Source organism: Chiloscyllium plagiosum, chromosome 1 (assembly GCF_004010195.1).
Source record: "Chiloscyllium plagiosum isolate BGI_BamShark_2017 chromosome 1, ASM401019v2, whole genome shotgun sequence".
NCBI classification, from domain to species: Eukaryota; Metazoa; Chordata; class Chondrichthyes; order Orectolobiformes; family Hemiscylliidae; genus Chiloscyllium; species Chiloscyllium plagiosum.
The window spans coordinates 120,090,487-120,116,719 of NC_057710.1; the positions used below are offsets into that span (position 1 = coordinate 120,090,487).

Below are 26,233 nucleotides of genomic sequence, written 5' to 3' on the forward strand. Positions count from 1 at the left end.
AGTGCTAGGCCTTTTCTCATTGGAACGGTGAAGGATGAGGGGTGACTTGATAGAGGTTTATAAGATGATCAGAGGAATAGATAGAGTAGACAGTCAGAAACTTTTTCCCCGGGTACAACAGAGTGTTACAAGGGGACATAAATTTAAGGTAAAGGGTGGAAGGTATAGGGGAGACGTCAGGGGTGGGTTCTTTACCTAGAGTGTGGTGGGGACATGGAATGCGCTGCCTGTGGGAGTGGTAGAGTCAGAATCTTTGGTGACCTTTAAGCAGCAATTGGATGGGTACATGGATGGGTGCTTAAGCTAGGACAAATGTTCGGCACAACATCGTGGGTCGAAGGGCCTGTTCTGTGCTGTATTGTTCTATGTTCTATAACCTCCTACACCATGGCCTCTTATCTTATTAAGTAAGCTAACGTCTAGTATCTTATCAAATGCCTTCTGAAAATGCAAATATATTGCATCCATGGCTTTCCCTTTATTGACCTTGTTCGCTATGTTCTTAAAGAATGCTAATAAAATTCGTCAAGTATGATTTCCCATCATGGAGCCACGATGACTCTGCTTGATCATTTTATGTATTTTCAACTGCTCTGCTATTGCATTCTTTATAAGTAGTTCTAACATTTTCCCAATTGCAGACATTAAGCTGACTGGTTTCAGGTTCCCTGATCTTTGTCTCTTTTGCTTTTTTTAAAAAATAAAAGTGGTTACACTTGCATTTTTCAATGCTCTGGGACTTCTCCAAAATCTAAGGATTCCTGAAGGAATATTACCCGTGCATCCATTATCTTTGTAGCTACTTCTTCAACTATCCTAAAATGCATACCATCAGGTTCAGGGGATTTAGCCCCATTAGTTACCCTTGCTCTTTTTTCCCAATGATAGTTATTGTACTTATTTCTTCTTCTCCTTTCGCACCTCATTATTTAGCACTTTTGTGTTCTATTTGTGTTTTCTACTATGAAGACTAATGCAAAATATTAATCAATTTCTCTGACATTTCCTGGCTTCCCATAATTATTTCCCCATCTCTTTCTCTAAGAAACGTTTCCTCACTTTAGCTTCTTTCTTCCTTTTTTACATATACAAAGCATTTGTTCTCCATTTTGATATTACTTGCAAGTTTACCCTCAAAGTTATGTTCTCTCTCTATTATTCTGTTGGTCATTTTTTATTGGTTATTAAAACTTGCCCAAACACCTGGCTTACCACTAAGCTTTGCCATATTGGATGTTTTTTCTTTCAATGTGATGCTATCCTGGTGAGCCACGGTGGTCTTCCTAGATGAGGCACCTGCACGATTTCATAAGCTCAAAGTACAGCACTTTTAGGAATTACTTCTTAATCAACTTATACTTTATTGCATTGCCACCAAGCGGTTAGCATTTAGTTTGTTTTCACATGGCCCTCAATAATGTGCTGAGGTTTTATGAAGGTAGAGATGGAGGATCTGAGCTTGCAGTCCTGCTGCAAGAATAACATAATCAAGTGTTGATAGTATTGTTTACTTTGAAATGCTATTCTCAAAAAAGATATAAAACAATGAGTGATGAGGAAGAGCTGGTGGCAGAATTGGGGCATTGTTTGTATGGGTAAACCTATTGCATTGCCTGTTTATTATTCTATATATAGTTTTCTTAATAATATACTTTTTGAGAACAGTGGAATATCCATATTCCCCTTAGAAAATAGAACCAGCTGCTTAACATCTAGCACACAACATTAGAAAGAAACTGGACTTGAAACATCATCATCAGTGGACATTGACTATCACTCTGTCATTGCCAGGGTTTTGCCATGGACAGAGGCTGCACTTGTATTCTTTGTTGGCGCCAATGGGAGAGGGAAGTAGTACAACATATGCTTGTGTATTGTCAAACAGCAATAACATTGTTCATTTATTTAATAGCTGTCTGACAGATTCAAGAACCTGTCCTTTACAGAGCTTTGGAACTTACTGTTGTTCTTCTGATACAGACTTGTCAATGACTTTCTGTAATCTTGGCTTTCTGTGTTGTGTCTCCTGCCTCACTGTGCTGCTTCTGGGGAAAATGCCCTCCATTAGGTCCATGGTTGTCTTCATATTTGAGTCTGGATCTAAAATCTCTGCCAAAGACTTATCTTTGCCAATGATCTCCTTGGCAAGTTCTTCTGACTTGAGGTCTTCGGGAGACTTCTTATTTTCTTCTAGTGGCATAGGAGAATGTTTGCAGTCTGAGTTTTCTTGGCTTGTGGCAGCCTTTTGTGTTTGAATAAATGAACTATCCCAGCTCTGGTTACTGCGCTGTGCGTTTTGGGTTGAGAGAGCCTGTTCTGCGGCTGCTGGAGTGACCACTGCTGCACTTCCCAGCTCACCGTTCATTGTAGAAACATTGCAATTGCAGGGTAGGTTTGTTTGGTCACTTCTTTCTGTCCAGGTCATTGCAGGAAACTTATTCTTTGCAGCGTCTTTGTCTAGAAACCTTTAAATGCAGAAAATTGGAGTTAACCAACACACTACAGCCCACATTCAAACTTGACAATGATAACAGCTGGTAAATGTTATTTTCTGAATAAATAAATCAGTAAACCAGACTGGAAATTAAGAAAAATGCATTATTGGGTTGGTTTATCAGTCAGTAATTACAACACTGCAGAACGCTCCTTCAACAACATGTTCCAGAACTGTGACAACTACCACCTAGAAGGACAAGGACAGCAGATACATGAGAAAAAAAGATCCCCTCCAAGTCACCATCCTGATGTGGAAATATAATTGTTGTTTCTTCACTGTTACTGGGTCACAATCCTGGATCCCTCTCCCTATCAGCTCTCTGGATATATTTTCACCAACTGGACTACAGCAACTCAAGACGACATATACCACTGCCTTCTCCAGTTAGGCACTGGATTAGGAACAGGCAATAAATGCTGGCCCAGCCAGTAATGTCCACATTTCTGAATGAATGAAAATCCTAATAAACAAAAAAATGTACTCCAATATCAGAATTTATTATGTTGCACATTTATAGTCCCATTTTGGAGAGTATTTCAGCTTTCAATTGTCAGTTTTTCACCTTTCCACCAATAGGAAACATCCTTTTAGCAACCACACTGTCCAGTCCCTCTGTAGGACCAGTACATGAGAGTTCTGTGCTTAGTATTCCTGTCCTCTTATTTTGATGGCCTTGCAAGAGACAGATGGAAGTTTCACACCCACAAGGTCATTCCCGAAACCATGACCTGCAACTATTTGGATCATGGCTTAATATCTGGTCATTCCAATGGGACTTGTGCTGACATTATTTTGAGTCTCCTCTGGCATGATTATTTAATAGCAGTGCCAATGATCCTGGCATCAGAATACACTCGGTAATAATTAAAGGAAAATTATCTGTGTATATATTCAAAAAGGTGAAGGGAACCATAGATCAACTCTACATAAGCCATTACAGTTCATTGATGCCCACCTTAAATGAGGGAGCCCTTATTATTTGAAAACTATTTGTACTTCTAATGTTGACCACCAAGTGGCACTAAATCACCACTCTGTACAGATGTGGGTGCTTCTGAACTCCAGCAATGTCATTCATTCCATTCAGAATACGTGAGCGTTCTCTGGAGCTGTGGCACAGATTTGGAGGACTAATTATTGCAAGGAATATTTCCATATTTGGGATTTTCCAACAGTATTTTGTGTGTACAGTTCCATGTAAGATACACGACCTTATGCCGAGTTATGTTTGGCTGAAAGAATTGAAATTATTTGAAATGTCTTGAAAATTTGTATGTTGAATTCTGAACTCAAATTTGGTAAGCTCCCAAATGTGGATTCTCTTGCTTCCACCTTCCAACTTATTCTCTTCTTTTCCTAAAGTTGCTGGCTCTTATAAGGGCACGGCTGCACAATATCTCACAAAGGTATCATTCCCTCGTGAATCAATGTGCTCAGTAAATGAAAACAGGTTGCTGATGGGAGATGAAAACAGTTATTCCTGTGATTTTGGATAAATGTGAAGAAGTGTTCTAACTTGTTTAAATGTCTGCCTCTAACCCAACTGCAGAAGAAAGAATTTATATTAGAAGCCAATTATACATAAATATGAAATGTTATATGTATCTTTGAATTGTTTTTACGATGTTTTCAAACCTGGATTAATACAAGTATGCTTCTAAGATTTTTTTAAATCAACTGACTTAAAAACAATAAGGATGATGGCACTGGAAGAACAATTTGGAATTTCAAATGACCTAACCACCATAAATCAGAAGGCAAAGGTGTATTACTGCCTCAGATTTAAAATTAACAGTTTTCTCTTAATGCAAGAGAGGTCCACTGCCTAGACAGGCCTGCTGTTGTTTGGAGGATGTAGTGACAAGCAGATAGCAGTGTAGCAAAAGAGCAGAACACCAAAGGAAAACAAATCTCAGTGCAATATCAAGCCTATTTATTAACCACCATATTGCCTATTCCCAAAAAGCTTTGAATTCCTGACCTCAGTTAAATTTCTATAAAGAATAAACAACTTTAGACTAGGACCCATGGACACAGCCTTAAAATTAGAGGGGGCCAATTTAGAATGGAAATGAGGAGCCATTTCTTCAGCCAGAGAGCGGTGGGCCTGTGGAATTCATTGCCACGGAGTGCAGTGGAGGCCGGGACTTTGGGTGTCTTCAAGGCAGAGATCGATAAATTCTTGATTTCGCAAAGAATTAAGAGCTACGGGGAGAGTGCGGGTAAGTGGAATTGAAACATCCATCAGCCATGATTGAATGGTGGAGTGGACTCGATGGGCCAAATGGCCTTACTTCCACTCCTATGTCTTATGGTCTAACTCCCACTTATAAATTCTGGATAATTTGTCCTATGAAACACTGTTAGCATTCTGCACCTTTATTTATCTGACTAATTTGTTTTATATAAGTTTCTAAATGTGGTTTATTTTACTGAGTTGAAATATGAATGTAAATGGCTGCCAGTGCCACGTAACAGTGCATTTCCTCAGTGCACTGTACATGCCAGCAGTGCTGTTTCTATACAGAGAGCTCATGTCAGCCACAGGACAAAGTTCAGCAACTACAGCTACAATTTGCATCATTCTCAAAGGAAGGTGACAGATACTGTACCCATTGCCCATGAATTATTGCACACTTTCCATGTTACATTGTTTCCAACTAATAAATGAAAACCACATATAACATAATTCAATATAAAAATAACTATGTCTTAAGAGGATGGCTAAAAAAGAAAATGAGAATTTGATGTGTTTAGTCGTGTGGCAGTGGGATTGGAGGTCAAGGACACATCATGTGCCTCCCTGACAGAGCTCGGCTTCTGTGCAGACCTTAGATTGTGGACTGCTCTGTGGGGGTGAGCAGACAATGTGTCTACCGTGGGACCATTTTGGCTGCAGTGCTGGTATGTAATCATCTAGCAGACTGCGGTTGAATGGGGAATCCTCCAGCTCAATTCCCGGGGGCTTCCTGATGACAGACAAAAGGGTGACTGGAGCAGAAGTCTCCACAGCCCAGGCTGCAGGTCTGAAAGGCCCCAGCTCCGCCCATCTAGAGAAAGAGTCCACCCTCTTCAGCCCACCAGAACGGTTTCAGGCTGGTTAACAGATGCTCTCCTTGCAGGCAGCTGAGGGTGCCTCAATGTCAAGGTGCCTCCACACTCACCCACCTCCCTCAGGAGTGCTCATGTGTGCCAGTCTGACATCACTGTGGGCTCCAAGCTCAGGAACCTGCTCAAGGAGAGGGAGTGCAGAGTGGTACCACTGCAAAGCTGCCTCCTACAGAGGCTGTTCTGACAATATGGGCGAGTTTAGGGACGAACAAATAAACAAATTAGACAAATTGGATCTTTCAGCCCTTCTATCCTGCACCAAAACTCAAAATGATTATGGCAATTCTGCTTGTGTTTTGAATCCCACACTCCCACTTTACTCCCTCTATTATTTGATTCCCTTGTCTAAATAAAAATCTATTCCTGAACATTTTAAAAATATGAACTGAAAGGCTTTCACACTCCCCCCAAGGTCAGTCAAAAATAACCACCTGAGGCAGAGAGTTCGAAAGTCAGACAACCCTCAAGAAAATAATCCTCCTTGGTACGGCTATGTAAAGGCGACCCCTAATTTAAAACAGACTCCCCTCGTTTGGTACTTACCCAGAAAACACTATTATTGTGTGCACCTTCTCAAGATCATTTAAGATTGCCCACATACTTAAAAAAAAAATCACCTTTCCCTCTTCTAAACTCTAGGCCAGTCTGTCAGACCTGTCCTCAGGCACCCACATAGGTCTAAGCTGGGATCCTGACACACAAAGTGCAAAGTAATTCAGGTGCAGACTGGGTCTATTTTTAAATAAAGCCCTGATCTGCTATCTGTTGAATTTTGGGACTGGTGGATTAGAATGTAGCAGGTGGTTAGTTACCTGGCCAGAACTCCACTCTCCTTCCTGTGAAACAGCTCTTCTGTCTCCTGATCACCAACACTAATGGGAGAAGGCGGTGGTGGAAGATCCTGGTCTCTAACCCTTGGAACGAGTGTGGGATCCTGTGGAGGTGGTAGTAGAGGAGTGGGGTAACAGCTACTAAAAGCCTGCTGTTCCAGATCTTGGATAAACACATCGTCCTCCTCTGCAAAAGAAGATGACGACTTGAGGCGTAGTGGAGAAGGGGACGAGTGACCACTGGGCTGTGGTGAAGGTGGTCTAGCCGGCGGCACCTCAGACTCCCAGGTCCTGCTGCTGGCTGTTCCAGGACCCTGCCCCTGTTCGGCTTGTTTGAAGATTAACCCAGTGATGTGGGGGAGAAATGGGCTCCGCTTTGTGGTGTCGTCGTGTATCGAATTGACCCATTTCATTTTAGGAGCTGGAGGCCTCTGAGGTGGCACGGTCTTCTTTGATGCTGTTTCAGCTCTAATTCCCTCCGGCTGATAGTTTACAAAGGGCTCCGGTCCTGCCGTCGCTGGTTTGGTGCTGACAGTTTCGTGAAGTCTCGCGAAAGATTTACTGCGTTGTTCCGAAGCTGCTTTGCCCGCTGCTGAGTTATCACTTGCACAGCGATGGCTGTGTTGGCTGATGCTGGTCAGCTGACTGAGGCTCGAGGTGCTTCTAGGCCGGTAACCTTCTCGTGATTTGTGTTTCTCATTCTGACTCGGCAGTCTGCTTCCTGCCATGGGCTTTGGCTCCTTCTCATAACCAGCTGGAAGATGCGTTCCTGTCGCCTTGCTTTTGCAGTCCATTCCTTCATTGCCATAAGACCTTTAAAAGTCAAAAACAAACAATCTCCTTAAAAATAAAATCACTGATTTTATTGCAAATAATAACAGGGAATGCTGGAAACAGTCAGCATCTGAGCTGGCCCCAGTGAAGAAAGAAGCATTTGAAATTTCAGTAATTGGCTCGAAGAGTTCGAGGCGTAACAGATTTTCAATAAATACAACAGCTGCTCAAGGAGAAGTGGGAAGAACAAAAGGGCTCGTCTGTGATAAAGTGGAGGGTAAGAGAAATTTAGTGACTATTGGAATTTAGGGATTATTGCAGTCCGTGTTAGTTTCTTGCTCTTTTCCCTCCACTTCCAATTTATTTTCCCACTTCCCTTGCTTACACCTTGGTACAAATCCACAAGCTCTACCAGCCATTTGATGCTTCAGTCAAACAGTGTTTTCTTGGGCAGCACAGACCGTGAGGGCAACAAACTGTTCCACTGTGGCAGGCATCGCAGCCAAATCCAATCCAGTAATCTGTATCTGAGGGTGCCCCTACCATTATTCTGACTGGGATTAACAGAGACTAAGGCCAACTGTATCAGCACAGGTCAATGCCATTTCATCCACTACACCTGTACTGACTCCAGGCAGACAATTCTGCCTTGTATCTCCAATATTATCTACCCTGCTCCATGCTCCAACAACTTTTCTTAACACACTTTCACTCTTAAATGAGATGTTTGAAATTAATAACTGAGCAAAGTTTGAGAGAAGATTTGTAGCTCGGGTGCTCGTTGTTGTGGTTCTGTTCGCCGAGCTGGGAATTTGTGTTGCAGACGTTTCGTGGTCAAACCACTATAAATGCTGGAGGAAAGAACACAGAAGCGCTTCACAGGAGGCTCCCAAGCACTGAGGATGTCACCTAGACAGGGGACGAAACGTCTGCAACACAAATTCCCAGCTTGGCGAACAGAACCAGAATAATAACTGAGCCACTGACCCTATCCAACTAGAGGAATCAGTCAACGAACAAAATTTTCTCTGAATGTAAAATCTCCTGGAAACCCCTGCTTCATTGGGAATTATTCCACTACCTCCAGCATCTCCTCAAAACAGCCAGTTCTTTTCCCTGAAAACATCGCAGCTGTACGCTCTATTAATTTACTGCCCTTTCGGGTCCGAGGTTTCCAAAGTTGCAGATGTTATATGCTACCAAACTATTGTAACTCTTTCCCTCTATTTTCTTGTAATCCAGTGTATCTTAAAGCCCCGAAGTTTGAAGGCCCTTTATATGGCTTTCAATATTTCTTGCATGAGCCCTTCTTCAGGAAGGGCTTCCTGAAGAAGGGGTCATGCCTGAAACGTCGATTCTCCTGCTCCTTGGATGCTGCCTGACCTGCTGCGCTTTTCCAGCAACACATTTTCAGCTCTGATCTCCAGCATCTGCAGTCCTCACTTTCTCCTTTCAATATTTCTTCCCTTGTTTTCAAGAAATAGACCAGTAAGTCTCTATCTTCCTCCAAACCTGTTCATACTCCCACTGCACATTTTCCTTCCTAAATTATATTACTTCAATCCTATCCCTCACCCCATTTAGAAAAGAAAAACTCCTTTCTGGGATGTGGGCATGACTGGCTGGGTAGTATTTATTGCCCATGCCATCTTGCCCTTGGGAAGGTGACAGTGAGCTGCCTTCTCAAACTGACCGCTGGCCTTGGGTGTAGGAAACACACGGTTCTGGAAGGGCAATCCCAGTCCATGTCCTTACAAGATTCTCTGATCATTTAAAACATCCTCCTTACCAGGACAGCACCCTTCAATTTTAATTCTACTTCTCTTTGTTATCAGACGTGAATATTTCCTGTTCTTACTCGCCCTGGTATTAGAGTCTGGACATCATTCAGGTCACTGATTGTAGCAAGGGTGACACATGGAATGTGACAATTGGTGTCTGGGTTGCAACAGAGAAAAAGAGCTGCCTTATATCCCCTTGGTTTACTATCCTGTGACAGACAGAACATGGGGTGGTTATTTGATTAGCAATGATGCACAGGAATATGGGAAAAGGTTAAGAGATTGGCAGTAGGTAATGGAGCTAGGGCAGGCGTGATGGGGCAAGAGGCCTGCTTCTGCACTGTGAGAATTCTGTGATTCTGTAACATGTTAGGAAATACCTGGCTGAGGCCAGGATCAGATTGAATGGTAACTGCCTGTCTTTACCCTGGCTCTGACATTGAAAAACTGGTAAGGAACTGACTGCCGAGTGGAATGGATGGAATGACACTCAGGCCATGAATCAATGGCTTCAGGACATAGCACGTAAGAAATAAAAAGGTTTATAAGGATACTGCCAGGGTTGGAGGGTTTGAGCAATAGGGAGAGGCTGAATAGGCTGGGGCTGTTTTCCTTGGAGCATCAGAAGCTGAGGCGTGACCTTATAGAGGCTTATAAGATCATGAGGGGCAGGGATAGGGTAAATGGAAAAGGTCTTTTCCCTCAGGTGTGGGAGTCCGAAACCAGAGGTTTAGGGTGAGAAGGAAAAGATTTAAAAGGGACCTAAGGGTAACCTCTTCATGCAAAAGGTGGAATGAGCTGCCAGAGGCATCTGGATGGGTATTTGAATAGGAAGTGTTTAGAGGGATATGGTCCAAGTGCTGGCAAATGGGACTAGATTAAGTTAGGATATATGATAAGCATGGACGAGTTGGAGTGGAGGGTCTGTTTCTGTGCTGTACATCTCTATGACTCCATGATAAATGACAGGAAATAGGGAGTAAACACAACTGAATATCGACAGCAGGCAAAAGTTTCAAAATTTGCAACATCTTTTTCCATACCAGTCTTGTGATGCTGCCCTCACTAGCTGTTGCCCACAGTCGGAACGCTGTAGTCTGGGCACTTGTTGCATTCTCGATGTTGACGGTACACTGTGAACCAAACAATGCATGTTAGAGCACTGCATTCACTCAGGGCTTTTGAGGGACTCCTGGAGTGGTAGATTGTGTGGGAACAGTACCTGAAAGGTTGTAAGAGACAATATAATACTATTCCAGCTGAATACATTCTATAAGAGGCATTAAAGTGGGAGCAATGTAGCAACGAAGAAACTTACACGGAGCTCCAGGTAAATGGAATGCATTCCCTGCAATGAGCTTTCTGGTCTGAGGAGTGGACTGAATTGCTTTGGTTGTGCTCCATTATTCACCTGGATGCTGGGAGCAACCCCAGGAGGCTTCACAGAAGTTGGTGGGTCAAATTGTGAAAGTGAGAACTATGAGTTAAAACATTTTTTAAGTGTAAATTTTGTGCGGCAAAATTTTTATTTACTTCTGACAAGCCTCCAGCCATCACGTGCCACCTCACAGGTGGGAAATGCTGTTTGAACAGCTGATCAGACAGATCGCGGCAGCCACAGAACCGGAACTTGCTCTTCAAAGAGGGGAGATAATTTGAAAGAAACAGCATAGTATGTTATGGTGGATCAATTCTGTACAACATCTCAGGACAGCTCCAGTAACACTTCTACAATTAACCTACATACTATGATCTGCTGACTAACATGTAATTGGAAAAAGTACAAGAGGGAAGTGAAATCGGTTCTGAGCTGTAACAAATTGACAAGAAGTCAACTTCACCAATGGAATCTTAATTCAAGAAGGAACTAGACTCATGACAGCCATCAGTTTTAATAAAATTTGATGTTATTTTACATAACTGGCACACAACAATTCTTCCCTCCCCAATCCTCATCAATGTAGTTTTTAGGAAACACCTTTCCAAAACTGTGCTTGAATTATAATATCACAGTAGGTTAAAATGGATGAATGACATGAGGAAGTGAGGCAGGCTTCACAGCTATAGCATAGCACTAGCTTTACAACACAGACCGACATGCCCAGGGATATGCAAAGGGAAGCAGAACCATTCAAAGTTTCTTGAAATAGCTAAACATGCAGAAGAAATGAACACTTGACATGTCTGTCAACTTAATCTGAATCCCTTTCCACTTTGCTTCATTCGCCTTATAAAGTCTTTCCAACTGTTTTTCTCATCTTTCTTTCGTGGGACTCACTAAACTCAAAATATACCTCAGAGCTGAACTAACAGACCTGAGCACCAAACAAGAAGATTCAGAAGTGTGGTGGACTAAAGCAATGTCAAATCTTAATTAATTAGATTTGATAATTCATAGTGTGTAATAAATAGAGGGAGGGAACATATGCTAAGTGAGTATAGTTCAATATGAGTAATGCAGCGACAATATTGTCACCTCCTCCAGCCGAACAAGACTTGGAGACCTCTGCATTCCTGGCTCTGTGGTGCACTATTGGCAGTCGCGCCTTTAGTTGCCTAAGCTGTAAACTCTGAAATTGCCTCCAGAAATCTGTCCACTTCTCTCTCCTCCTTAAAGTGCTCCTCCAAGTGTACATCACCTGAAATTTCCTCATGTCGCTTGGTGTCCAATTTTGCTCGGTAATCCTTTTCCTGTGAGGGGCATTGGTTGCTTAACAATGTTAAAGGTGCTATATAATTAAAAATTGCTGTTGAAGGCAGAAATCATATTTATGAGGTCTAACTCACAAAAAAGAATGAAGCAGAATAGAAAGTGCATAGTTCTTTTGCAAGAATAGAATAATGTAGCGGAACCGACTTATGAGCGTACATCTGTAAATTACAGATCAGTTATCCTTTAGCCACACATCCAAAACCAAAAAGACCTAAAAGCTGTATGGCCTTTTGAAAGCAGACCCCAAACAACCTGCAGACACACTGGGTTCAGACCCTTTGGTATAAACAGACCTAAAAACGAGTTTCTTTCCTCCCACAGTCTCCGATTTCAGTGTGTCCACAGATCAATTCAGGTTTGTTCAGGTCCATTCTGGCATTTTGGAATAAAACTTTGCTTGGCCCAAACAGACCCAGAATGGACCTAAATGTGAAGAGCAGCAACAAATGGAGACAAAGAACAATAATGAAATAAAAGTTTACAGATGCCACCAAGTTTTTGATCAAGAACTAAACAGATATTTTGCTTTTGGAATTGAGACGATTAGTGAAAAACGATTAGTAAGGTAAGAATGTTAAAAACTGAAAACATCCTTTTTCTGGAAAACAATTGGCCCAGAGGGTTTTGATTCAAGGATTTCCGAAATTTGTTTCTGGGTATATTTCTTCTGTTGCCCGATGCTACCAAAAAAGTTGATATTGGAACAGTTTATAGTGGTAAGCCTGCACATGCTCAGATTTGCCCATTGATACTAGTGGAAGTAGTAACATATTCTCTTTTCACAGATCAGGAAGGATAGCATTTTTGGGTGGCTTAATGACATTGAATTTCAGCCCTGTGAGAACCAGACTTGAGTGCTGCAACATTTAGTCTCTAATGTGAGCAGAATGAAGCAGTGGCGGGGGGGGGGGGGGGGCTGTTCTCAGTGAATAAAAGGAATATCAAAGTTACAGTAACCCATAACACACAGCAAGCTAAAATAAACATGCACAATCGGGATAGATAAATAAAGAGCAAATCACTCATCCCAACCTTTGTGTATGATCAACAGTGATTTTATCTGGATATACTTTTAACTTTCACTGCTCAGGTTAAATATACATGGAATCATATTGCAGGGAAACAGATCCTGAAGTCTGATTCGCCTATGCTGACCAGGCTTCCCAAACTAAACTAAACAGCAGATGCTTTATATATGACAGAATCACTTATGCTGCAACCCTTATATAGCACAATTCTAAAATTTTTTTAATATAGAATCCCTACAGCATGGAAACAGGCCCTTCGGCCCAACAAGTCCAAACTGACCTTCCAAAGACTAACCCACCCAGACCCATTCCCCGAACCTATTGCTCTACATTTACCCCTGACGAATGCACCGACCCTACACATCCCTGACCACTATGGGCAATTTAACATGGCCAATTCACCTCACCGGCACATCTTTGGACTGTGGGAGGAAACCCCAAGCACTGGAAGAAACCCACGCAGATACGGGGAGAATGTGCAAACTCCACACAGACAGTCACCTGAGGCTGGAATTGAATCCAGGTCCCTTGTGCAGTGAGGCAGCAGTGCTAATCACTGAGCCACTACGCCATCCCAATATAGAATTGACCTGCAGATGCAGTTAGCCCTTTATGTTGAATAATACAATCCTTTTAGTGGACAGCAGACATATCCACCATAGATAATGTGGAGAATTGACAGCAGGTACTAATGCTGTGCAACACACACTTCACATCTGGATCAACCTCATTAGCAGCTGCACCAGGAGTCACAAACTGAATTCAATGATCACAAATCATACACACCCATGGATGCTGCCCACACAGTCAGTGCCCATCAACTTAGAGAAGGATGGATCCTTTGTGCTGGTACCAAAAGGTCTGTTCATGGCATAGAGAACATCCTAGAGAGAGAAAAGTGCAATTAGAATCTAACATAGTAAACATAATGCAGGAGCTGCATGTTCTGACTAAACAGCATTAGTAAATATCCCCCTGACCTCTGGCTTATGGCATTAAGAGAGAAGCTTGATGAGATTATATTTGCCGTAATTTCAAAAAATAACAACAATTGCTTTGCCAGTTGAAATTCTGATTTTCTTTCACCACTTACTATTAGATTAAAAAATTCCCATTTAAATTTCAGAAAAAAAATTACATATGCCAAAGGGGAAAGAATCTAATCTCCCAAAATGCACAAACTCAGTGTGAAATCTGTTGTTATAACATCAGGTAAAGAATTAATTGCCTACGAAATGACAGCACCCAGGGAAAATACTGAAACAATATGCGTTTCCTGATCATGACCAGCAGGAACCATTGTATATGCCACAGCTGGCATTTGTTTCAATAACAATAAAAACTGCACTGCATCGTTGTTTTGAATTAATCTGATAATCTAGACAGAAACAATATCAATCAAACACATATTGAAAGATAATCAGTTCACCAGAGTGTAGTTATGATTTCATGTTGTTTAAATCTTATCAACTGGTTATACTATATTATTTGTGTTTATTGGCTGACTGAACAGGATAACAACTCAGGAGAGGGGTCAGAGAAGTCAATGTCCAGCAACATTTGGAAAGACACCTCAAAGAAATCATCAGACCCCATCACAGCTTTTCCCCTGACTGAAACATTGTGTTGAACACTTGAAAACCTCCCAGGTAGTCGTTCATGTTGGCACAAGCATTTTAAAAAAGTTTCTTTTAATTGTTTCAATGTTGGAGTACCGCACCAGATTTATAGTAACATTAAATTTAACCAGCATTTGAACCTAACTCAGAGTTTAACCATGTGAACTAACAATTCTGAGGCACTCTTGTCAACGGCCATTATAACAGTGCCTCAAGCATAATTGTGTCATGAGAGTCAGTGCAACATGATGACTGACACTAAAGACTGATAAATACCTGTGCTATTCATCAACACAGACAGATAAAACCTATAATGAGAGGATGCAATTAATGGGTAGGGTAGGATTACAAAGGATTTCCTGACAGTTAATTGTCTGCTACTCTAACAGTAGAGATTTCACTGAAGTTCTGGCAAATTCCCTTTTGATTATTTTCAAACTTGTCAAGCACAGAATAGTTCCCATGATCTGAAACAAAAATCATTATTCTTGCATATCTTGACGCAATTTTAGACAACAACTGATGACTATAGCACATGCACCATGAGGCTGCACATTAACAGGTTCTGTATTCATCAGTGCTGATTTCTCAGGCATGGAGTGCAATTGTGAAGCTTAATGGAGCAATACCAGAAGAACAATAATAGGCAACTTCGTAAATAGAAAGCAAAATAGTAGACTACTTCAGGAGATAGCCTGATGAAATTGGTAGACAATTGATAGATGCAATTTAATCTGGGTAATCATGAAGCAATATACTTTAAGAGGAATAACATGGAGAGGTTGTATGGTACTAATGTGAGGGATTGCAAGAAAAGACACATGTTCTGTTACATATTCATAATATACATTGTATGCATATTCACTAAACGTTAAAGATGGGAGGAAACGTTGAGAAGGTGGTTAAGAATCTACATGGATACTTGGCCTTCAGAGTAGGAGTTTTAAATACAAAAATTGTGAAGTCATTCTAAACTGATACAAAGTTTTAGTTTAGCATCAGTTGGAACATTGTGTAAACTTTGGATACCCTCCTTTGGAAAGGACATCAAAATCTTGGAGAATACAAAGTCTGTTGACCAAAATAATAGTAGAGTAATGGAGTTAGGTGGACAGATGGATTAGCGTGATTGCTTTCCTTAAAAGGGAAGTACGTTAAGGGAGCTGTAACAGAGGGACTTCAAATTTACAAAGAGCTTCCATACAGCAAGTGGGGGAGATTATTTCCTCTGGTATTGGGTCAGTTTTTAGAGACTATCAAATAAAAATGACTGGCAGAAGATCTAGAGGAGACATTTCTTCACACTGGGGTTTCTAATGATTTGGAGCACACTTCCTGGAAGGGTGGTTCATAGGAATTTTCAAAGGGCAAGTGAACATGTACTTGAAGAAAACTGGTTTGCAGTGTTGAGAGGAGCAGCCTGGGACTTGTAACTAGATCTTACAAAGGGCTGGCACAGGTGTATTGGGCAGAATGGCATTGTCTACATTGTTAGATTCCTAACAATGACAACTTGTATGCCACGCACATCCAGCAATTTCTAATTTCCACTCAGCTTGCTGAAACATTATTGAACACATCAAGACCATATGATATGGGGACAGAATTAGGTCATTCAGCACATTGACTCTCTCTGCCATTTGATCATGGCTGATAGGTTTCTCAACCCCATTCTCCTGCCTTCTCCCTGTAACTTTGATCCTACCTCTGCCTTAAATATACTCATTGATTTGGCATCTCCGGCAATGTGTTCCACAGATTCCCCACCCTCTCGTTGACAAAATTCCTCCTCAGCTCAATTCTAAAGGGTTGTCCGTTCACTCTGAGGCTGGGCCATCGGGTGCTAGTCTCTCCTTTCAGTCCCTCCCACGAGTGGAAACATCTTCTCCATGTTCACTCTATCTAGGCCTTTCAACATCCTGTAAGTTTCAAAATGATACTTCCTCATCCTTCTAAACTCCATCAAATGTAGACTCAGAGACCTCAACCTCTCTTCATATGACAAACTGTCATTCCCAGGAACATTCTTGTAAACCTCCACTGGAACCCCTCCAATGCCAGCACATCTTTCTTTAGATAGAGGGACCAAAACTACTCACAACATTGTGGTCTGACTAGAGCCTTATACAGCCTCAGAAGTACATCTATTCCTCTTGAAATGATTGCCAACAATGCATTTGCTTTCCAAGTTGCCACCTGAACCTGCATGTTAATCTTAAGAGAATCCTGAGCTTGGACTCCTAAGTCCCTTAGTGCTCAGATTTCTGAAGCCTTTCCCTGTTTAGAAAATAGTCTATGCCTCTATTCATCCCAGCAAGGGGCATAGCCTCACACTTCCTACATTGTGTTTTATCTGCCACTTCTTTGATCTCTTGCATAAAATATTCAAGTGCATCCCTCCACCTATCTTTGTGCCATCTGCAAACTTAGTAACAATGCCCTCAGTTCCTTTGTTCAGATAGTCAATGTATAAAGTGAAAGTTGGGGTCCCAACACTCCACTAGTCACCAGCTGCCATCCTGAAAAAGATCCCTCTATCTCACTCTCTACCTTTCATCAGGTTCTCAATCCATGCCAGTACCTTGCCCTGAATACCATGGGCTCTTATTTGAAGACCCGGTGTAGTACTTTGTCAAAGGCCTTCTGGAAATCCAAATAGATCACATGCACTGACTCACTTTTGTCTGACATGCTCATTACCTCCTCAAAGAATTCTAACAGATTTGTCAGGCATTTTACCTCCCCTGACAAAGCCATGTAATCTCAACCCTATTTTACCAGGCACTTCTGCAATCTCATCCTTAATAATGGACTCGAAAGCCTAATCAACAATTGCTGTCAGGCTAATCAGCCTATAGTTTCCTGTCTTCTATCTCCATTCCTTCATAAACAGTGGCGTTAAAATTAGCCATTTTCACATCCTCTGGGACCCTCGCTGACTCCAGTGATCTTGAAAGATCACCACCAATGCCTTTAGAATGTAGTCAGCTATCTCTTTCAGAACCCTGGAGGGTACCTCATCCAGTTTGGGCGATTTATCTACCTTCAGACCTTTTAGCTTCCCCAGCATCTTCTCTATAAATGTTGGCCACTACACTTACATCTGCTTCCTGATTCTCTTGAACTTCCAGTAGGTTGCTGGTGTCTTCGACTGTGAAAACTGATGCAAAGTACCGATTCAGTTCATCCACCATTTCTGTGTTCTCCATTACTACTTCTCCAGCCTAATTTTTCAGCGGTCCAATGTCCACCCTCACCTCTCTTGTACGTTTTGATGTCCGGCAATCTTCCCTTATATCACTAGGTAGCTTATTCTCATATTTCACCCATCCCACCCCCTACATCGTTTTTGCTTTTTTAGTTATCTTCTACCCATTTTTAAAAGCTTCCGTATTCTCTGGCTCCCATTAATCTTCAACACATTGTATGCTTTTTCTTTTGCTTTTATGCCCTCGATTTCCCTTGTCAGCCATGGTTGTCTCATCCTCTACTTCAGGATGCATTTCGGTCGCGCCTAAATTATTCCCAGAAACTCCTCCATTGCTGCTCTTCTGGCTTCCCTGCTAGGCTCTCCTTCCAATCAACTCCAGCCAACTCCTCCCTCATGTATTTTGAGTCAAAGATGCACAGCACGGAAACAGACCCTTCAGTCCAACACATCCATGCTGACCAGATGTCCCAACCCAATCTAGTCCCATTTGCCTGCACTTGGCCCATATCTCTCTAAACCCTTCCTATTCATATACCCATCCAGATGCCTTTTAAATGCTGTAATTGTACCATACTCCACCATTTCCTCTGGCAGCTCATTCCATACATGCACCACCCTCTGCGTGAAAAGGTTGCCCCTTAGTTCCCTTTTATATCTTTCCCCTCTCACCCTAAACCTATGCTCTCTAGTTCTGGACTCCCCCACCCCAGGGAAAAGGCTTTGTTATTTATCCTATCCAAGCCCCTCATGATTTCATAAACGTCTAAGGTCACCCCTCAGTCTCCAACTGTCCAGGGAAAACAGCCCCAGCCTATTCAAACTCTCCCTATAGCACAAATTCTCCAACCCTGGCAACATCCTTGTAAACCTTTTCTGAACCCTTTCAAGTTTCACAACATCCATCTGATAGGAAGACGACCAGAATTACATGCAATATTCCAAAAGTGGCTTAACTAATTTCCTGTACAGCTGCAACATGACCTGCCAACTCCTATATTCAATGCTCCGACCAATAAAACAAAGCATACCAAACGCTGCCTTCACTATCCTATCTACCTGCGACTCCACTTTCAAGGAGCTATGGACCTGCACTCTAAGGTCTCTTTGTCAGCTACACTGCCTAGGACCTTACCATTAAGTGTATAAGTCCTGCACTGATTTGCCTTATCAAAATGCAGTACCTCACATTTATCTAAATTAAACTCCATCTGCCAATCCTCAGCCCATTTGATCAAGATTGTAGCTATCTTTACTCAACTGTAATACCATTACATTTGATTTCCAACTCCTCACCCTCAAATTGCAGGGTGAATGATGTTATAATTTGGTCACTGCCTCCTACTGGTTCCTTCACCTTCAGCTCTCTAACGTCTGCCTCAATACGCATCACCACATCAAGAATTGCCTGTTCCCTGCTGTGCTCTACCACACGCTGCTCCAAAGAAAACATTTCATCAACATTCCCTAAATTCCATTTGTGAGATCTGCTACCAACCAAACTTTCGCAGTCCACCAACATACTCAAGTCCCCCAGAATTATGCTACCCGCGCCTTTCCTTCATGCTCGCTCTATCTCCTGATGTACTTTCTTCCCCACATCCTGACTACCACTAGGAACCTTTAAGAGTTAGTTTTTCTTTGTTATTCCTCAACTCTACCCACACCGATTCTTCATATTCTGACTCTAAACTGCTTCTTGCTATCGATTTAATTTCATCTCCTACCAACAAGGCAACCCTGCTCCATCTGCCCATCCTTTCGGTAGCACGTATATCTTTCAGATATTTAGTTCCCAGCCCTGAACCCTTTGCAGCCAAGGTTCTGTGATATCCACAACAAGGAACCTGCCAATTTCTGTCTGCACTACAAGCTTGTTTCCCTGGTTTCATATGTTGTACGTATATAAGTACAACACACTCAGTGTTGCGATGAGAAGGGGGAGCAGTCAAAGTTGTCCCCTTACCTACTGTCCCTGAAGTTAGATTCATAAGCCTTTCCATACTTTGTCCTCTTCCTTGCTCTGGAAAATTTAATACCTCTGCTGAGCACCCCCACTGCCCTTAACCTTTCCCATAATTTTTTTATGTCATTTAAAATCTTACCCACAGCCCTAGTTAAGCAACTCACCAGGACTCTGGTCCCAAAATGGTTCAGGTGGAGCCCATCCCATTGGAATAGCTCCCTCCTTTTCCCAGTACTTGTGCCAATGACCCATGAATTCAAACCCATTTAGAGTCATAGAGATGTACAGCATGGAAACAGGCCCTTTGGTCCAACCCGTCCATGCCGACCAGATATCCCAACCCAATCTAGTCCCACCTGCCAGCACCCGGCCCATATCATCCAAATCCTTCCTATTCATACACCCATCCAGATGCCACTTAAATGGTGCAATTGTACCACCACTTCCTCCGGCAGCTCATTCCATACACATACCACCCTCTGCATGAAAAGGTTGCCTCTTAGGTCCCTTTTATATCTTTCCCCTTTCATCCTAAACCCATGCCCTCTAGTTCTGGACTTCCCCCACTCCAGGAAAAAGACTTCGTCTATTTATCCTATCCATGTCCCTCATAATTTTGTAAACCTCTATAAGGTCACCCCTCAGCCTCCAATGATCCAGGGAAAACAGCCCCAGCCTGCTCAGCCTCTCCCCATAGCTCAAATCCTCCAACCCTGGCAACATCCTTGTAAATCTTTTCTGAACCCTTTCAAGTTTCACAACATCTTTCCGATAGGAGACCAGAATTACACGCAATATTCCAAAAGTGGCCTAACCAATGTCCTGTACAGCTGCAACATGACCTCCCAACTCCTACATTCAATGCTCCGGGCAATTAAACAAAGCATACCAAATGCCGCATTCACTATCCTATCTACCTGCGATTCCACTTTCAAGGAGCTATGAACCTGCACTCCAAGTCGTTTTGTTCAGCAACACTCCCCAGGACCTTAGCATTAAGTGTATAAGTCCTACTAAGATTTGCTTTCCCAAAATGCAGCACCTCACATTTATCTGAATTAAACTCCATCTGCCACTTCTCAGCCCATTGGCCCAGCTGGTCAAGATCCTGTTGTAATCTGAGGTAACCTTCTTCATTGTCCACTACACCTCCAATTTTGGTGTCATCTGCAAATTTACTAACTGTACCTCTTATGCTTGCATCCAAATCATTTATGTAAATGACAAAAAGTAGAGAACCCAGCACCCATCCTTGTGGCACTCCACTGGTCACAGGCCTCCAGTCTGAAAAACAACCCGCCACTGCCACCCTCTGTCTTCTACCTTTGAGCCAGTTCTGTATCCAAATGGCTAGTTCTCTCTTTATTCCGTGAGATCTCACCTTGCTAACCAGTCTCCTACGGGGAACCTTGTCTAACACCTTACTGAAGTCCATATAGATCACATCTACTGGTCTGCCCTCATCGATTGTCTTTGTTACTTTTTCAAAAACCTCAATCAAGTTTGTTAGACATGATTTCCCATGCACATAGCCATGCTGACTATCCCTAATCAGTTCTTGCCTTTCCAAATACATGTACATCCTGCCCCTCAGGACTCCCTTCAACAACTTGCCCACCACCGACGTCAGGCTCACCGGAATATAGTTCCCTGGCTTGTCCTTACCGCCCTTCTTAAAGAGTGCCATACGTTAGCCAACCTCCAGTCTTCCGGCACCTCACCTGTGACTATCGATGATACAAATATCTCAGCAAGAGGCCCAGCAATCATTTCTCGAGCTTCCCACAGAGTTCTAGGGTACACCTGATCAGGTCCTGGGGATTTATTCACATATTCACCTTTATACGTTTTCTGCTACAACAATATCTTCTTCTTTAATCTTATTGACCCTGTATCAATTTGTTAGTGGCACAGGTAGTAATCTGGCTATTACAATTTTTGTTCTGCTTTTTAAAATTTAGCCTAGGCTGCTCACATTCCCTCAGCATAACCTCTTACATTATTGGTACCGACGTGGATCACAACAGCTGGATTTTACCCCTCCAAATCGAAGTTCCTCTGCAGCCCAGATGACAGATCCTGAGATATCCTCAACCTGGGCACCAGTACCTTCGAGTCTCTCAATCCTTGCCAGAGAGAAAAGTGTCTATTTCCTGACTATATTATCCCTGATTGCAACTGCATTTCATTTTTCTCCTCTCTCTTGAATGGCTCCCTGTACCACGGTGCTATGGTCAATTTGCTGATCTTCCCTGCTTCCCCTGCTGTCATCCACACAAGGTGCCAGAATCTCAAATCTGTTCGACAAGAACAAGAGCTAAGGCTGCTTCAGCACTATCTCCTGGATCCCTCTACCTGCCTCCCTTGTAGTCACACCCACCTGTGCCTGACCACTGACCTAACTTAAGACAGTTAATCGAAGGGGTGTGACTACCTCCAAAACACAGCGTCCAGGTAACTCTCCCCCTCACCGATATGTTGCAGTATTTGAAGCTCAGACTTCAGCTCATCAACCCTGAGCCAGAGTTCCTCAAGCAACCAGCATTTGCTACAGATGTGGTCACTCTGAACTGTAATGAGGTCAACCAGCTCCAACATCATACAGTTATAACACATGGCCTGTTCAGGATTTTACAGTTCTGGATTTGACATTTTAAAACTTTTAAAGGACATTAGACAAGATGATCAAGAATGCAGATAATATTCTACTAAGATAAAACCTTCAGGTGTTGTTAATTCATGCCTCGACCCTCAATATTTTATGAAAAAGATCACTTCCCACTTTGAAACTGACAGTTTCTCTTTCTCTCGAATTTGAACTGACGTTGAACTTGTGCTTTGTTGCCAGTGTTGTCCCTTAATTTACTTGCTCATGAATTTGCCACCTACCTCTGAGATCATATCAGTCGATGGTGAGGACCGTGACCGAACATGGACTGCCACCGGGTTTTTCGATCTTTCCAGGAGGTTGTCGGCAGATGCAAACTTCCCAGAATTCCTTGCAGACGACTGCCGATCAAATGCCGGCTGTTGTTGATGGTGGAACTGATTTTGATCGGACGGATCATAAGGTTGGACTGGATCCTGAGGAGCGATTTTGTTCAGTGTTAATTCTGAGCTGTATGTGCGCTCCATGCTCATTCGGTACCGGTTCAGTGAGGCTTCGCTATCAGCCTGATACGCACCGCCGTATAAATCAAAGTTGCCCGGAAGTCCAGGGGGGAGTGTTGAGGAAACACGAGTGGTCTCTGGCAATCTATCCAGAGGCTGGCGACTGCAGACGCTCTGGTCAAGTAGTGAGCTCATACTCGAATAGGAGGAAAGGCTCTGATCTTCAGATCGGCTCGGCTGCAGGTAAACGCTCTGTGATCGCTCCTTCACCACTCCCATTTCCTGAACAAAAGGCCTTTTGCCAGTTTTCCGGTGAATGTATTCGGCAAGTGCGTTCTGTTGGATCTGCTTCAGTTCAGGTTTGGAGAGGTTCACGGTGGACAAGGTCCTTCCATCTCTTTCAAACAGCCTCCGCCTGTCCGCCACAGACCGTAGCTCTGAGGGTTCAGGGAAAGCAAACACTCGATCTGGTTTATGTTGAGCAGCAAACGAGGTTTCGCTGTCCGACACTCCCAGCTCATTAATCTTCTCAGGCTCGGAGAAAGACCGTTTCTTCTGCTCCGCCGTCAAGCGTTTCCTGTTCCCAATTCGTGCGACACGGTGACTGCTCTGAAGTTCTTTGCTGCTGACGTCTGGGGTCAGATTCCTCACCTCTGTTGGTGTGATGCAATGCCTGTCCTTTGGTATGTGCAAGAGCTTTGGCTGAGACATGGAGCCAACGTGAGCTGAAGCAGGCCTGACAGGAATGCTCTGTTTGTTCACATACAGAGAGGTTAAATCCAGGTCTTTTCGTCGAAAAGAAGTGGCCCTCAGCACCTTGCTCTGAGCATCTTTCAGACTGTTTCGATAAGCTCGGTTAAAGGCATTATCAGGGGGAGAGCCTGAGAGGTCATCTTCCCACAGAGTGTCGTTTTCATCTTTATCCATCAACTGGATAGAACTTCTGCTCTTGCTGAGCTGACCTCCCTTGTTTGTGATGGGAAGTGAAGCATGTTTGCTCTTCTGTGCTGATTTAGCAGGAACCTGCAGCTCACCATCCTGACGTCTCAGCTCCTCCATTTTAGTGCCGGCTTCTCTACTCTCACACGTCAAGTGATGCAGGATTGGGGTCTTGTCTGCAGTTATTAAGTTGCTCATTGAAGTTGACGACTGCTTTGTTGGCTGCCCTTCTGCAGCACTGCATCTGTTCCTCATGTCATCCAAGCAGTTAAGTGAACTTCTGGCACTGGAAGACTGGTTTGACCTAACAGCGTCTGAACCGTGGTGTAGTCCTCGGCTATTTGAAACCTTCTCAATGTCATGCTCGCGTTGCTCGATCTTGCTGACAGTCTCAAGCACAGAGGAACGTTTTGTCATTTCGGGTTTTCCAAAGTGACCACTCTGGGAACTTTGGGTGCTACTGGTACTGAACCTTGACCTGCTGAAATTAGATGTATCATGCTGCTCTTGGCATGGAATCTGCACCTCAGACTTTGGCTGTGAATATGACGATGTACTGATTATATCACTGTAGCGTTTCGGACACAACTGCCTTTCATAGTGACTCCATGGTTCAGGAATCTGCTGTATGAAGTCCGGATCCCATTTTTGGGATGATCGGCTGTCACTGTAACTTTCCCACTGCTGTAATGTTTTTGCGTCCAAGCTTTGTTGCCTACGGTGGACCATTTTGCTCTCTGGGTGGTTCTGCCACAGTGGAGGTCCTTTTTGGTCTCTGTTCTCATCCTTTATCTGAACGGGATGATTTTCCCATTCAATTTTCCGCTGATAAGAGTCTCCATCCATTTGACCTTTTCCTTGCCAGTCCTCAGCTTGCTGAATGGCTGGGCCTTTCTCACTGCTTTGCCTTCTCTGCTGTGCTTGTGGAGGTTCGATATTTCTACAACGATACTGTGCATCACTTGTGCTGGCACTAGCTGGGGAACTGTGACAAGGTAGTGGGCCTCCATTAGGAGGCACTGTGTCAGGAAAGCATTTTGAATCAGAGAAGACATGTACCTTGTAGTGGGCATACTGTCCGTCTGGACGCTCTGAGCTCACTTCATATTTACTGTTAGAATCAAGGTGTGCAGTGCTGGGTTGGTAAACAGCAGGTTTATTGACGATACTTTGGTTTTTGCTTTCCTCCACATTGCACGGAGTACATTTAGTCCTATCAGTTGAATTTTGAGCGGTGTGTGTATTTTCTCTACTTAGGGCAGGGTAGAGTAATCCATTATTGCTGTTTTGATGCAGATAGCTTGTGCTGGTGGTTGGTGCCTGGGCATACCGTGGTTCAGGCTGAGGCACTGGGTAAATTCCAGTTGGAAGCATTGCTTGACCTGGTTGTGGTGCTTGAGTGAAACTGTGCTTCGGCTGAACAGCTGGGCTACTTTCAGGGCTCTTCTCCAATACTGTGTTGAGTTGTCCTTCTACGAATGCAGACTTCAGTGGATGGGTTTGCCCAGAGGAACTTGTGTTCATATGGTGAGGCCATGCTCCCTTTGGCGGAGGTCGAACAGGCTTGGGCTGTCCGTCTAGACTTGACCAAGAGGTAGGTTTCTCATGACTTCTGATTGCCATGAAACTGTCACTGCGGGTTGGTGGAAGTGGAGGTGCTTTATTATCTGTCTCGAAAGAGCTCCTACTCGGGGTATTCCACACTGGTCCAATACTGTGTCTGTTACCACTGTAGGGCTTATAATAGCTCCTGGGATCTGTCTGGGCCCGAATATTTGAGCTCTTTGTTGAAGGACAGCTAACTTCACGCTCCTCAGAAATTCCTCTGTGGGAATCATAAACTGTTTTCACATACTTTATGTCAGCTTGTCTGATTCCTTCATGGAGGCTATTTCTGGAAGGCATGTTTTCCATGGAAAAGGAACGTTCAGTCCGGAAGGGTGCAGCTGGATATTCAGGAATACTACAACTGGTTGAGAAAGAGCTATAGGCAGAGTCCCTTTTGCTATGATGCTGGGAAAGCTGATCGATGCTGTTGGTGGACTTGGCTGGTGACAGGCTGCAGGAATGATACGGAGGGTTGGTGTGGTCCAGGCTCTCCATACTACCTCTCGAGCTGTACTGATCCGGACTCCTCCTCAGATACCCAGGATCATAGCCAGAGAGGTCACTAGTGGAAGAACTGGTCAGGAAAAGAGCAACAGTTATTTTGAATCAGAGATTGAATTTACTTGTATATTAGTGCCAAACAACATCATTTCAATGCTGAGAATCTATCCTGTCCAAGCAATCATTCAATACATAAAACAAAAAACTTTAAACAAACAGCAAAATACAGCACACAATACTTACTATGTTACTAAATACTATAATAATATTTTCGTGCCTTCAATTTTAATATCAACATTGTTGTGATTTGATTATATTATGGTCCCAAGAAAACTAAATTTCTCCCCAACATTTTAAAATAAAAAGCATCTTTACACATGCATTAACTTCCCAGTGCCTTTTGTTTTGCTGTGAACAAACTATCAAAGTTGTAATTTTCTTGATCAGATTTTACCAGTTGATTGGCTAGGCTAAGTGGCAGAAAGATTTATAACATAGAATATAGAACAATACAGCGCAGAACAGGCCCTCGATGTTGTGCCGACCT

The 26,233-nt window shown here is 43.0% G+C and overlaps 1 protein-coding gene across 8 annotated transcripts in view; it reads right to left on the reverse strand.

Moving 5' to 3' along the window:
- shroom3 (shroom family member 3) overlaps positions 1 to 26,233 on the reverse strand; it is a 442,567-nt gene that overhangs the window by 11,359 nt on the left and 404,975 nt on the right. For all 8 annotated transcript variants that reach the window (XM_043695357.1, XM_043695296.1, XM_043695305.1 and 5 more), the window contains 5 exons: positions 22,417 to 25,759; positions 13,521 to 13,618; positions 10,037 to 10,126; positions 6,421 to 7,251; positions 1,962 to 2,465 (listed from right to left, as the gene is read on the reverse strand). In XM_043695357.1, the coding sequence (XP_043551292.1) occupies positions 1,962 to 2,465; positions 6,421 to 7,251; positions 10,037 to 10,126; positions 13,521 to 13,618; positions 22,417 to 25,759 (4,866 nt within the window). The remainder of the gene's footprint in view (positions 1 to 1,961; positions 2,466 to 6,420; positions 7,252 to 10,036; positions 10,127 to 13,520; positions 13,619 to 22,416; positions 25,760 to 26,233) is intronic.